General features: G+C 40.4%; 1 protein-coding gene across 2 annotated transcripts in view; it reads left to right on the top strand.

The window, feature by feature from the left end:
• The window catches only part of CUNH12orf75 (chromosome unknown C12orf75 homolog), a 34,439-nt gene extending 23,647 nt beyond the window's left edge, over positions 1–10,792 (top strand). Inside the window, exons 3-6 of one of the 2 annotated variants that reach the window (XM_036299272.1) lie at positions 4,252–4,287; positions 5,067–5,146; positions 5,901–5,933; positions 9,932–10,792. In XM_036299272.1, the coding sequence (XP_036155165.1) occupies positions 4,252–4,287; positions 5,067–5,146; positions 5,901–5,905 (121 nt within the window). In that variant the 3' untranslated portion in view covers positions 5,906–5,933; positions 9,932–10,792. Of the gene's footprint in view, positions 1–4,251; positions 4,288–5,066; positions 5,147–5,900; positions 5,934–6,128; positions 6,930–9,931 lie in introns of those variants that run through there. The other variant, XM_036299273.1, reaches the window with a different exon arrangement.
• Positions 10,793–11,065: the final 273 nt, after the last annotated feature.

The following is an 11,065-nucleotide window of genomic DNA, read 5'->3' on the forward strand; positions in this document are numbered from 1 at the left end:
TTATCTCCATTCCAGGGAGTAAAGATTATGTAGCTTAAGCATGATTGTTCGTAGTTAAAGTGATTAATTACCCACCTGGCACTTAGTTAAGAGGTTTTATTCCCTCCCTAACTTCAGAGGAAAATCCCTACCTGGGGAAACAACCTTTCTCAGAGAGGTGACCTTGGTTAAAACACATAGTGCCAAGAAGGTGAGCAAACATATGCCATATGAGAGAACAGTATGCCATATATGCCAGGTCCCTTGAAACAGCAAGGATGGACCGGCTCCCGGCAAACCCCCCTGTTTTGAACTGCCTCAAGATAAAATCCACTTCCCATATGAACAAGAAAGAACCTGCCAGATGAAGGGATTGAGAAGTACGGATTGGTGGTTACAAAGCAGTCAGGAGGATGTAAAGTCCGGCAAAGGGAATATAATCAGTAACATTTCAGTAACTGTATATGGTGTCAGATGGGTACAGATGGATTGGAGTGATCACTTTGTCAGTTATATAAATGTCTAATCACGGGTTGTATACCTGAAACTGATAGAACATTGTAGGCCAACTGTGATTGAAAAAATAAAAAATTATTTAAAGAATGAAAGGCAAAAAATATTATAACCTAGTGAAAAGGGAGGCTGTGTACTCCAGGAAAAGAAAATAGTTTAAAATCTAAAATAGCCCCACGCTCTTTTAGAAAAGTTAGTCCCCCACACCAGGAGGATTTTGTAGCTCTCGCCTGCAGCAGTAGTGACCTTGTGGCAATTCCACTGGTTTTTCAGGGCCTTTGGCTCAACAGCTCCGGGCCTTCCTTTAACCAGGAAGCTTTGTTGCTGCAAATTCTTCTTCCTGAGGCCACAGCCTGTGGAGTTGGGGCCAGACCACGTCATCCCAGCTGGTAGCGTGCTGTCCTCTTGGACGTGAGCAGGGCAGCATTTGGTCCTCAGGCAGTGAAACACAATGGCTTGGACCTATCTGTTCAGAGGGGATTTAGTTTACTTACTTTATTTATTTTTTAAATATACTTTGATTGATTTCAGAGAGGAAAGGAGAGGGAGAGAGTGATAGAAATATCAATGATGATGTGCCCTCAATCGGAGTCAAACCCAGGACCCTTCAGTCCACAGGCCTGCATTCTATTCACCGAGCCAGACCGGTGAGGGTGGATTTCGTTTACTCTGGACCAAGCATCATTTCTGACTGAATCTCAGTCTGGATCTGATTTTTCAGGCGAATAAATTCTAATGTAACATCTGATCAGGACAACTTTGGCACTTGGATAAAAATGAATTCCGCGGCAGTTTGTCAAGTTCTGCGAAGATGGATTGACTACGGCAGCTGCTAGGGGTTTCTCCTAATGCTAATGAAACGTTGACAAAGACTGTTCGACCATCTTGGTTCCTCTTTCCTAAGTGGGATGGTACAAATTGGGAAGATCTAGCTTGGGAGACGGGGTGACTCTCTGGCTTGAATTAGCATGGGCTCACGGTTTATGGAGCAGGAGTTGGAATCACACTAGCCTGTGTGTGCATTCTGACTCCATTATGTGGGTGTGTAACCCTGGGTATGTTACTGAACCATTCAGTGCTCAGTTTTCCATCTTTAAAATGTGGCCACCACCGGTCTTGCAGGGTAGTAGTGAGGATTAAAGGAAATAATGTAGCTCTAACAGGGACAGTCACACAGCAGGCTGTGAGCCAGTGGTGATGCTCAAGACTTTTGATAGAGTTGGGGGGGAAGGGGGGAAGCCCACTTTAGGGGAAGCCACCTTGTTGGTTTGTCACTGGAAGTGTTATTGACTTTTACATCTTCCTCTTTGAGAGGCAGAGTGGTGGATGAGAATGCAGAGTGTGGCTTTGGTGCCAGGGGCATGAGGTCAGTGTTGGTCTTGCTTGTTGGTCTCGCATGTGTATTAACGACATGGCTCTCTGAACCTATTTCCTCAGGTCTGAACTCTCCGAGTTGTTGTGAGGAATAGCACTGATGGTGTGAGGTGCCCCACACTGTATCTGACACATGGCAGGGACTCACTGATGATGCCATATTTGCCCATGTAGTCTTTGGTCTCCAATCATCGTATTGCAGGATAATTGTTTGTGGAAGGAATGGGTGAAGCAGCAGTCTTATACATGGGGGCATATGTACAAAGGCAGGAATTATAAATTATTTGAAGGTTTAAAAGAATAGACATCTTATAAGTGGTATTTTTTTTCACATTTTGTATTATATCTGAAGCTCAATTTATTATCTAGTAAATGTGGTAGCTACATGATCATTTCCTGCCAGTTAGATATGTAAGGTTGTTGATTGTTTTTTTTTTAGAATGAATACAATTTTTATTTGAATGCCATTACAAACTTCTGACACATATGAATACAGACTAGATTTTAGGATATTGAATAATATATAATAGATTAAAATTATTTGTGATTTTCTTATATTTGGGGAAGTTAAAATATATTTTAAAAACTTTGACTCTATCCTTAAGCAGAACTAAGAAGGAAAATAATTAAAATAAACAGATATATAACTGGATGTGAAAAGGTTAGCTATGGCAGAAAATATGTCCAAATCTATCAGTTACATATAGCTTCAAAAATAATTTCACGATAACCTTTGTCACTCAGGACCCACTAAACCTTTCTAATAATCTTGAACGAGTTTGTCACCATCATTTTCCTATTACCTATACTAACAAGTTAGAAATCCATTTTAATTACAAGGAGTAAACAACACTTTGTTATACCACTTCGATGAGCATAACACCATTTTTAATACAGTATGAGTTTGACACCTTTGAATTAAAAAATGACGCATTGGGTCAAGTTTGACTATATAACTTGAGCAAGAGAGAAATGAAGTTGGTAATTATCTGGCCAGTGCAGGTTATGTGCTCAGTTGGATCAATGAGACCTCCAGGGGATCTTGACCTCAATTGGAGTATCAGCTGTGGGCATGGCCAATGTGCAAGAGATAATTGCCACCTTTATAAGCCCGTCCTTTATAGATTTGGGGCTTACTGGCCGTTGCAATGAAGTAAAATCTCATGTACATATACATTTGGAATATTTACTGCTTTGAAGTGGGTGAACCCACAATTAGTCCCTAGATAGTCCCTAGAATTAGAAGATTCAGTGAAGCTGTTTAGATGTTTTCATTTTGCTTTTCTTCTTTTAAATTTTATTATTATTATTTTTAACATATTTTTATTGATTTCAGAGAAGAATGGAGGAGGGAGAGAGTGATAAAAACATCAATGATGAGAGAGAATCATTGATCGGCTGCCTCCTGCACAACCCACACTGGGGATTGAGCCCGCAATCCAGGCATACGCCCTGACCCGGAATTGAATCGTGATCCTGGTTTATAAGTCAACACTCAACCACTGAGCCATGCCCTCTGGGCTGCTTTTCTTCTTGACTGAAGCCCCTAAGAACTGTATGTTGAGTTCAGCCAGATATATTTGGATCTCGTTGTTTTCATTTTCTTTCAGAAAAGTAACGTATGTATGCTAACTAGTGCTTCAAGGAAAGCTTCCTGATCCTCTTAGAAATATGCCAAGGAATTCTAGCAGAATATGGGTTCCCCTTATACCAGGAAAGGGGCTGTGCATTTTACAGTAGTGATTCCTTCTACAGACTTCCCGTTCAACATTTCCTCCTCCTCTTTGCAGTAGATCATGTATGAAGTGGTGGGAGTTTTTTTTGTTTTTGTTTGTTTGTTTTTAGATAAAAAAAAGATCTAATTGACATGAATTCTTTTTGCACTAAAGAAATACTTCATACCTGGAGTTGCTCCACTGAACTGGCATGAGAAATACAAAGTCATAGTGTATTAGGACCCTGGAAGGGACCTTCAGAGCCATCTGGTCGACCCCTTTATTTTACAAATGGGATACAGGTGGGCCACTTGCCCGCAGCCTGTCAGTCACACAGGGGGCGGGTGGCACAGCTGAGAGAAGAACCAGGGCTTCCTGACGCCTCATTTCTGTGCTCTTCCCCATGTTGGCTGCCCTCAGCATTTAATTTTGTTTGCAGTTGAGCTTTCTGGCATTTGTTGGGTTTGCATGGTTTGTTAAGTAGAAAGTCACCATTTTTTTTTAGTGTATGAATGATTGAGGTGGAGCCAGGACACTGTGTAACCGAGATACTTGATGGAAGAACTTGAAATCAAATAGATTTTAACTCAGAGTTCCTTTTCTCATAACCAAAAATGAAGTCTTTGACTACATAACCAAATGGCTCATAAATATGTTTTTGATCTTTCAGAACAGAAGACTCGTTAACAGAAGATGACAAGAGGCGGTATGTTTGATAGTGAAGCTGGCTTTAATTTGAATAATTTTGGCCACATCTCATGGATGTAATTTAACGTGCTTTAATTTGACTCACAAATTTAATTTAACACTGTAGCACACTACTAATAGAGTAGAGATTCCACCAAGACAACTTTTGGCATGGAGTATGTGATCTGGAAAAGAACTAGCCCAGGGTTCATTATCTTTGCCTCTTTCAAGCGAGTTTTGGTTTTTGTCCTATGCATGCGGCCTGTAGTAGTTTTCACCCTGTGGCCATTGCGCGTGCTGTTCTTCCTAACTGGGTGACCTCCCTTTATTCTTGCAGCCTTCTCCGTCTCCCCATTCCTCCTCTGGTTAACTCTCCCTGCTCTCATTACTCCTTAGCTCTCTATCTCGGAATTTTATATTTACGTCTACCTATAGCTGAAATGTTTTTGTATGTCCGTAGCATTGAATATCACTTTGGCCCCTGGGAATTCTTGATAAATATTATGTCACTCCACCGATATTTATTTCTATATCTCTTTTCTTCTTTCCTATTGTAAATAAAATATCTAAAATTTCTACTAACTTAATACAGCTTCCTTTTATATATGTAGCTTCTTTTAATAGAAAATAAATTACATTTCCAAAGGCAATAACAGTCTGAATTCTACTTTTGACAAAAAAACATGAGTTATCTTAATAATTCTTTAATTGTTTGAATTACTCCATGCTTCTATTGCTTTCTTCAAATATAAAGTTCCATCGAAATTGGTCTGATTTTTCTATATCTGCTTCTTGAAGGAACTATGGAGGAGTGTATGTTGGTCTCCCATCTGCAGCTGTCAGCATGGTGTCCGATCCAACAAAGACAGTTCAAAAAAGTAAGCAAAATCACCTGATGGTTATTTTCTCTAAATTTGTATTTTGTGTTTTGTGAAAAATATGAAATTTAAATTTCAGCCTGCTTATCTCCACCTACATATTACTGAGTAGCAGGGAGCCAGGCCTCTGGTCTTGGAACCATTTGTTGAAATTACCGCTCCTATGACGAGAGCCATAATTTAGCCTCTGTTTGTGGTTATGCTCCAGGGGTATTGGTATGTTTCATTTTTAATTAATTTCAGTGGTGATCAGCGTGAAAATGGAAGTTAATGTGTCCGTCAGTTTACGGGTTTTTTTTTTTGTAGAACATACAAGTAAATTCTTACATGTAGAACACACAAGATAATCAGTTTAGCAATTAGAGGAAGAGTAACTGCCTATTGTACAATTAAATGAAGTAAGGTTAACACTAATTGTGAAGTGAACGAGGTCCTTTTGATACTAGGTGTGACTGCAACCTTGCAGATAGCTTCTTGCTTAAGTAAACTTTTAAGTGAGGGTTGTGGTAGAGAGTGCTGATTTACTGGGCACTGCACAGTTGTCTCATGAGTTTTAAAGAGCTACTCATATATCTAATGTGCACACAAGGCTGTATGGCATTAATTTTAGCATACGTTATTTATTTGTTCCTCATTGCTGCTTCTCTACTTTATGATTTGAATTAGCAAATACTGTATGTCACGATTCTTTGTGCTTTTATGAGAAACTAGAATATGTTCTGAATATTTAACTTTTCTTAATTTTCTCTTTAAGATTAGAAGAGAATATCATGACAATAATCAAGAGGTACTGTATATTTTTCTAAATAATTGGATATGCTTAGCCTTGATAAATGAACTATAGGTATTATTTTACTATGTAGTTCTAAGAAATCGTGAACTTCAAGATTAAGAGGGTGGGTTCATCTTGTGCGCAAATCTATGGAATGGAACATGTTTTATTGTAAAGAGCCTTTAATGATCAGATCAATTTCTTTTGCAGGTTTTAAAATATTTTTCATTTTCTTTCAACTGAAACTTAATTCATTTAATACAAGCAAGCCAAGAGTTTACCAAAAACAGTGAGATTTCACTCGTCATTGCCTAAAACGTTACGGGGCTAGGACTTTAGAAAGACAGGGAGAGACTAGAGAGGCTGGGGCTGGGAATTAGGTTAGGATCAACATTAAGTGTTTGACAACAGCCAGGAGTTACTTAATGTACATAGAGGAGATGCATCAGTACCAAGACTCCAGTGGAGATGGGCAAGCCATCAGTGCCAAGTTATTTGGGAAGGAGTAGTAAAATCACAGGCCAAGTTTACTGCTTGGATATCATAAAGCACGTTCAATGTAGGCAGAAGAAAACATTGTCTAAAGGATGCACCATGGACCTGGGGTCCTGGTGAAGAGCTGGGAGCTAGAATTAAATAAGATGAACAGGAACAGGTGAAAATAGCTTCATTTATTACCTACCCCCAGGCTCTGAAACGTACCTAGCATCCTTTTGGTAGAGGCAAGAGCCTCAGCCCACCTGGTCTAACAACACATTTGATGGGTGGATCCCACTGCCTTTCAGTCGTGCTGGATAACATCTTGCTTCTTGAACCTCCAGTGATCAGGAATGTTCTGTCTCCTAAGATTCCTGAGGTAACCCATTCTCTTTTGGGAGCCATACAGCCTTGGGTTTGAATTCAAGCTCTTTTAACTATGAGCTGGGCAAAGTGTCCCCCCACCCCCTTTTTTTTTAAAAAAAAAATCCTCACCCATGGACACGTTTTTAGAGAGAGGGAGAAGAGGGGAGAGGAGAGAGGAGAGGAGAGGAGAGGGGGGGAGAGAAAGAGAGAGAGAGAGAGAGAGAGAGAGAGAGAGAGAGAGAGAGAGAGAAGAAAGAGGAGAGAGAAATAGCAATGTGAGAGAAAAATATTAATTGGTTGTCTCCTGTATGTGCCCTGACTAGGGATTGAACCCACAACCTTTTGGTGTAAGGCTGTATGTGCCCTGACTAGGGATTGAACCCACAACCTTTTGGCGTAAGGAATGGCACTCCAACCAACTGAGCCACCTGACTAGGGCTACTTCCCCTTTGTTGTCTCCATTTTTTAATCTATAAAATGGAATTAATGCTTAGCAAGACAGATTGCTATTGAACCAATTCTTGCTGAAGGGCAGTAGTGGAGTTGGTGTTTGGGATGGGGGAGAGTCACAAAATAAGCTCATAGGTGGAGACAAATAAGCTTTCCCACTGGGGATGGGGACACAGTCTTGGGTAGCTACTTCTTCAAAGATTTTCTCCTCAAGGCAACAGCATCATGGAGCTTTATTCCCTCGTGCCCATGATCACATTAGGGTGTTGAGTGTCTCTAGGAATTTGATGGAGGTTTTCTATTCCTAGTATTTTTTAATAGAGTTCTAAACCTCCATATAGATCTCTAAATTCCCTGCCAGTTTCCCCCTATTGCAGTAGTACTTTAATTATTGGCATCAATTAAAAAAAGGTAATGTCGTTGAAAGAGAGCATTCCTGAAAACAGGGTGTATTTCAAAAAGCAAGGGAATAGAGTGGGAAAAGGTACCACGTAGATGGGTATCAGGCGACTCAGTGGCTCTGTTAACGCAGGGCCTTAGGCAAATCCTTTACCTTCTTCTCTCAGCTTCTCTCACTTCTAGTTTTTGCAGAGGAGGCAAGATGATTGCTAAAATTCGTATGTGCATCTAAAATTCCCTGATAACAATTTAGCATTGTTGCTCATAAGCCAGCCCACCTAACTTCAGACAGCTGGCTAGACTATTTCCTTACAACTCATAGCTGTAAATGTATATTACTTATTGCCATCCCTCTCTCTTCTCAGTTGTCCCTATTTCTACACAACCGGCTTGATCCTGGTTTTTTCTTTGGCCTCCTTTGAATTACCTGCAACGTTTCCCAAGTTGAAAGGCTGTCCGCTTTCCCTAGTTGCTAAGCATCCATGTGGTGCTTATCTGTAACCCATCTGAACTCACGGCTTTCTGGGCTTAAATTACTGGGCAGAAACCCTGACGAGAACACTGTCCTTTGGCAAGAAAGACATTTTATGCAGAGGAGTGGAGACACCTTTTTGTGGCCTCCCACGTAAAATCTCTTTTTAAATAAAGCCCCAGAACTCACTCAATGACCGAAGTTCAAAGTTGACTTGGGTGCTTTTTGAAGCAAATTGAGGAGTGATTTCAGAATCTTTTAAGAATACTTGTATCACGATATAAATGTGTAGCTTCTAATACAGATGACTCGAGGGTGAAAGCTATGCCCACTTAGACGTGTGGAGTACTGCCGGCACAGAGGAGCTCAGGGATGGCGCTCAGATGCCAATGGATGGGCTAGCTAGCTAGTCAGTATCCCCCTTCGACATAATGTGGATGGTAGGACCCCTACCAGGAGAGTCTGCCCAAGTAGGGAAGGGACGGGGCTTTGGCTGAGCAGTCTGTACCTTCAACTTGAGTGATGCTGATATGCAGCTAATTTGGGGAATTATTATGACATGTTTTAATTGTAAGTTTATGAGTCTTCTTTTCTACCTGACTTTGCCTTTTTATATAAGTCAGTGATTAGCGCTGTGCTGGCTATGTATTAACAGTAAGCGAATGTTGAACGTGTGTTTTACTTTAAAGAAAATAAGTAGATAATTGATAGACCTTCAGCTGATACACACACACACACACACACACACACACACACACACACACACACTGAGTGGCCAGATTATTATGACCACCTGACATTTGTAGGCAAATTAGCTGTACAGTGCATCGTATGGGATATGGAAGCCGAAGGCCTGTTCGAACACTTTTGCTGTCTGCAGTTACCAAGATAAAACGTCTCCAATTCACACAGGAACACAAGGATTGGACAGTCGAACATTGGAAAAAAAGTTATGTGGTCCAATGAATCACGTTTCCAGTTGCATCATGCAGATGGCAGAGTGAGAATTTGGTGGAAGCAGCATGAAAGCATGCACCCCACATGCATGAGTACAACCCTTCAAGCTGGTGGGGGCAGTGTTATGGTTTGGGGCATGTTTTCCTGGCATGATTTGGGCCCTTTAATTCGTGTGGAACAAGGTCTGAATAGCACAACATACCTAAGTATCGTTGCTGATCAAGTTCATCCTATCATGTTGATGGCGCATCCCAATGGAGATGGCTTCTTCCAACAAGACAATGCGCCATGCCACGGTGCTCGTATTGTGCAGGAGTGGTTTCAAGAACATGAGAGAGACACTTTACCTTGCTTAGGTGGCCCCCATAATCACCAGATCTCAATCCAATTGAGCATTTGTGGGACGAAGTTAAAAGAGCCATCAGGCAGCTGGTTCCACAACCATCAAATCTCACAGAACTGGACAGTGCTATTCATCAGGCATGGTGTCAGATTCCTCGCATCACCTTTCAACATCTCGTGGAGTCAATGCCAAGAAGAATCGCTGCAATATTGAAGGCAAAAGGTGGCCCAATGAACTACCGATTGGGTGGTCATAATAATCTGGCAACTCAGTGTATATTAATTTAAGAGAGGAAGGGAGAGGTAGAGAGAGATAGAAATATCAAACATGAAAGAGAATCATTGATTGGCTGCCTCCTGCATGCCCCACACTGGGGATCAAGCCTGCAACCCAGGCATGTGCCCTGACGGGGAATCAAACCATGACCTCCTGGTTCGTAGGTCAGTGCTCAACCACTGAGCCACGCCGGCCAGGCACTGATATATTTTTATTGACGTTGTACTTTCTCAAGCTTGCTAATTATTTCCCCTTTGTCTGTTATCTTCATAGCGTGTTCATCAAGATTTAGAGACGTTGCAATGTGCAGACATTTCCAAGGAAATTCTAAACAGTCACCTGCCTCCCCAACCTCCCCAAAGTTCTTAAGTCTGTGGTTAAAGCCATGGGTGCCTATTGAACGATGTGCTACTAGAAAGGACTTAGACAGTACACCTGTATATGGAACTTTCCACGGTCCACCTACGACAGACGAGCTAACAGACTTGCCCAGCCAGCCTGCTCTGCGCCAGCAGCATTTCCACCCTGGCCACTCAACCGGTTCACGAAGATGACGTCTTTTCACTGATACTTTTTTGATAGTTTTTATATAACCAAGTCCTTATTCTATTTGTAACTGAAGATAATAAGGCACTATAGACGAATTCCCTGAAATAATATATTTGTCTGTTATCTTTCACTGTTTCTACTTCACATTAATTTTTAGCTGTAGAATTGTTAAATTGATTCTTACTGTTATCTCTTTCCCTTTTTTTTTTACTATTTGGTTTTCAGCTTTATTTAAATGTCAGAGAATTTCCTTTATTAGGAACAATGTATGCCATTGCAGTATTAAAGATAAATGACTGAAACTGGCATGTGCTAAACACGTTTGATTATCTTCCTGTTTCCTTTAGTTCAAGGCTCTGAATACAAACACTTCATAGCCATTGCGTCTCCCATTCTACCTTCGAATGATCACAGCCTCTCATCATGTTAATTCTATACTATTTCAAGGACCTGTGAGGAATGGTTAATAGGATATTTGCAAAGTTTTTAATTTGATGATGTCATGTGTATCCAGTTAGTACTCCAATGTAAGTTACTCAATTTACCAATGTATTTCAATAATTAAAATATTTTTATCCCTGTTTACCTGGACTTCTTAATTCTTTTTCAAAAAGAATGCTTTCAAGGAAGTCATATACAACACTGTGATATATAGATACAATATGTCAGTCGTGAAGATAATGTATAGATTACCATGATAAACCAAAATTTTTCACAAGAAGAAAAGCATCATCTTATATATTTGGTCCATATGACAATCCTAGGGACATCAGATTGATAAAAAAATATCAGAGGTAAGAATCACTAAGAAATGATTATGATGCACTTATGCCTGTCTCATATCCACAAGTCCATAAT

Source organism: Myotis myotis, unplaced genomic scaffold (genome assembly GCF_014108235.1).
Source record: "Myotis myotis isolate mMyoMyo1 unplaced genomic scaffold, mMyoMyo1.p scaffold_m19_p_3, whole genome shotgun sequence".
Lineage (NCBI taxonomy): Eukaryota > Metazoa > Chordata > Mammalia > Chiroptera > Vespertilionidae > Myotis > Myotis myotis.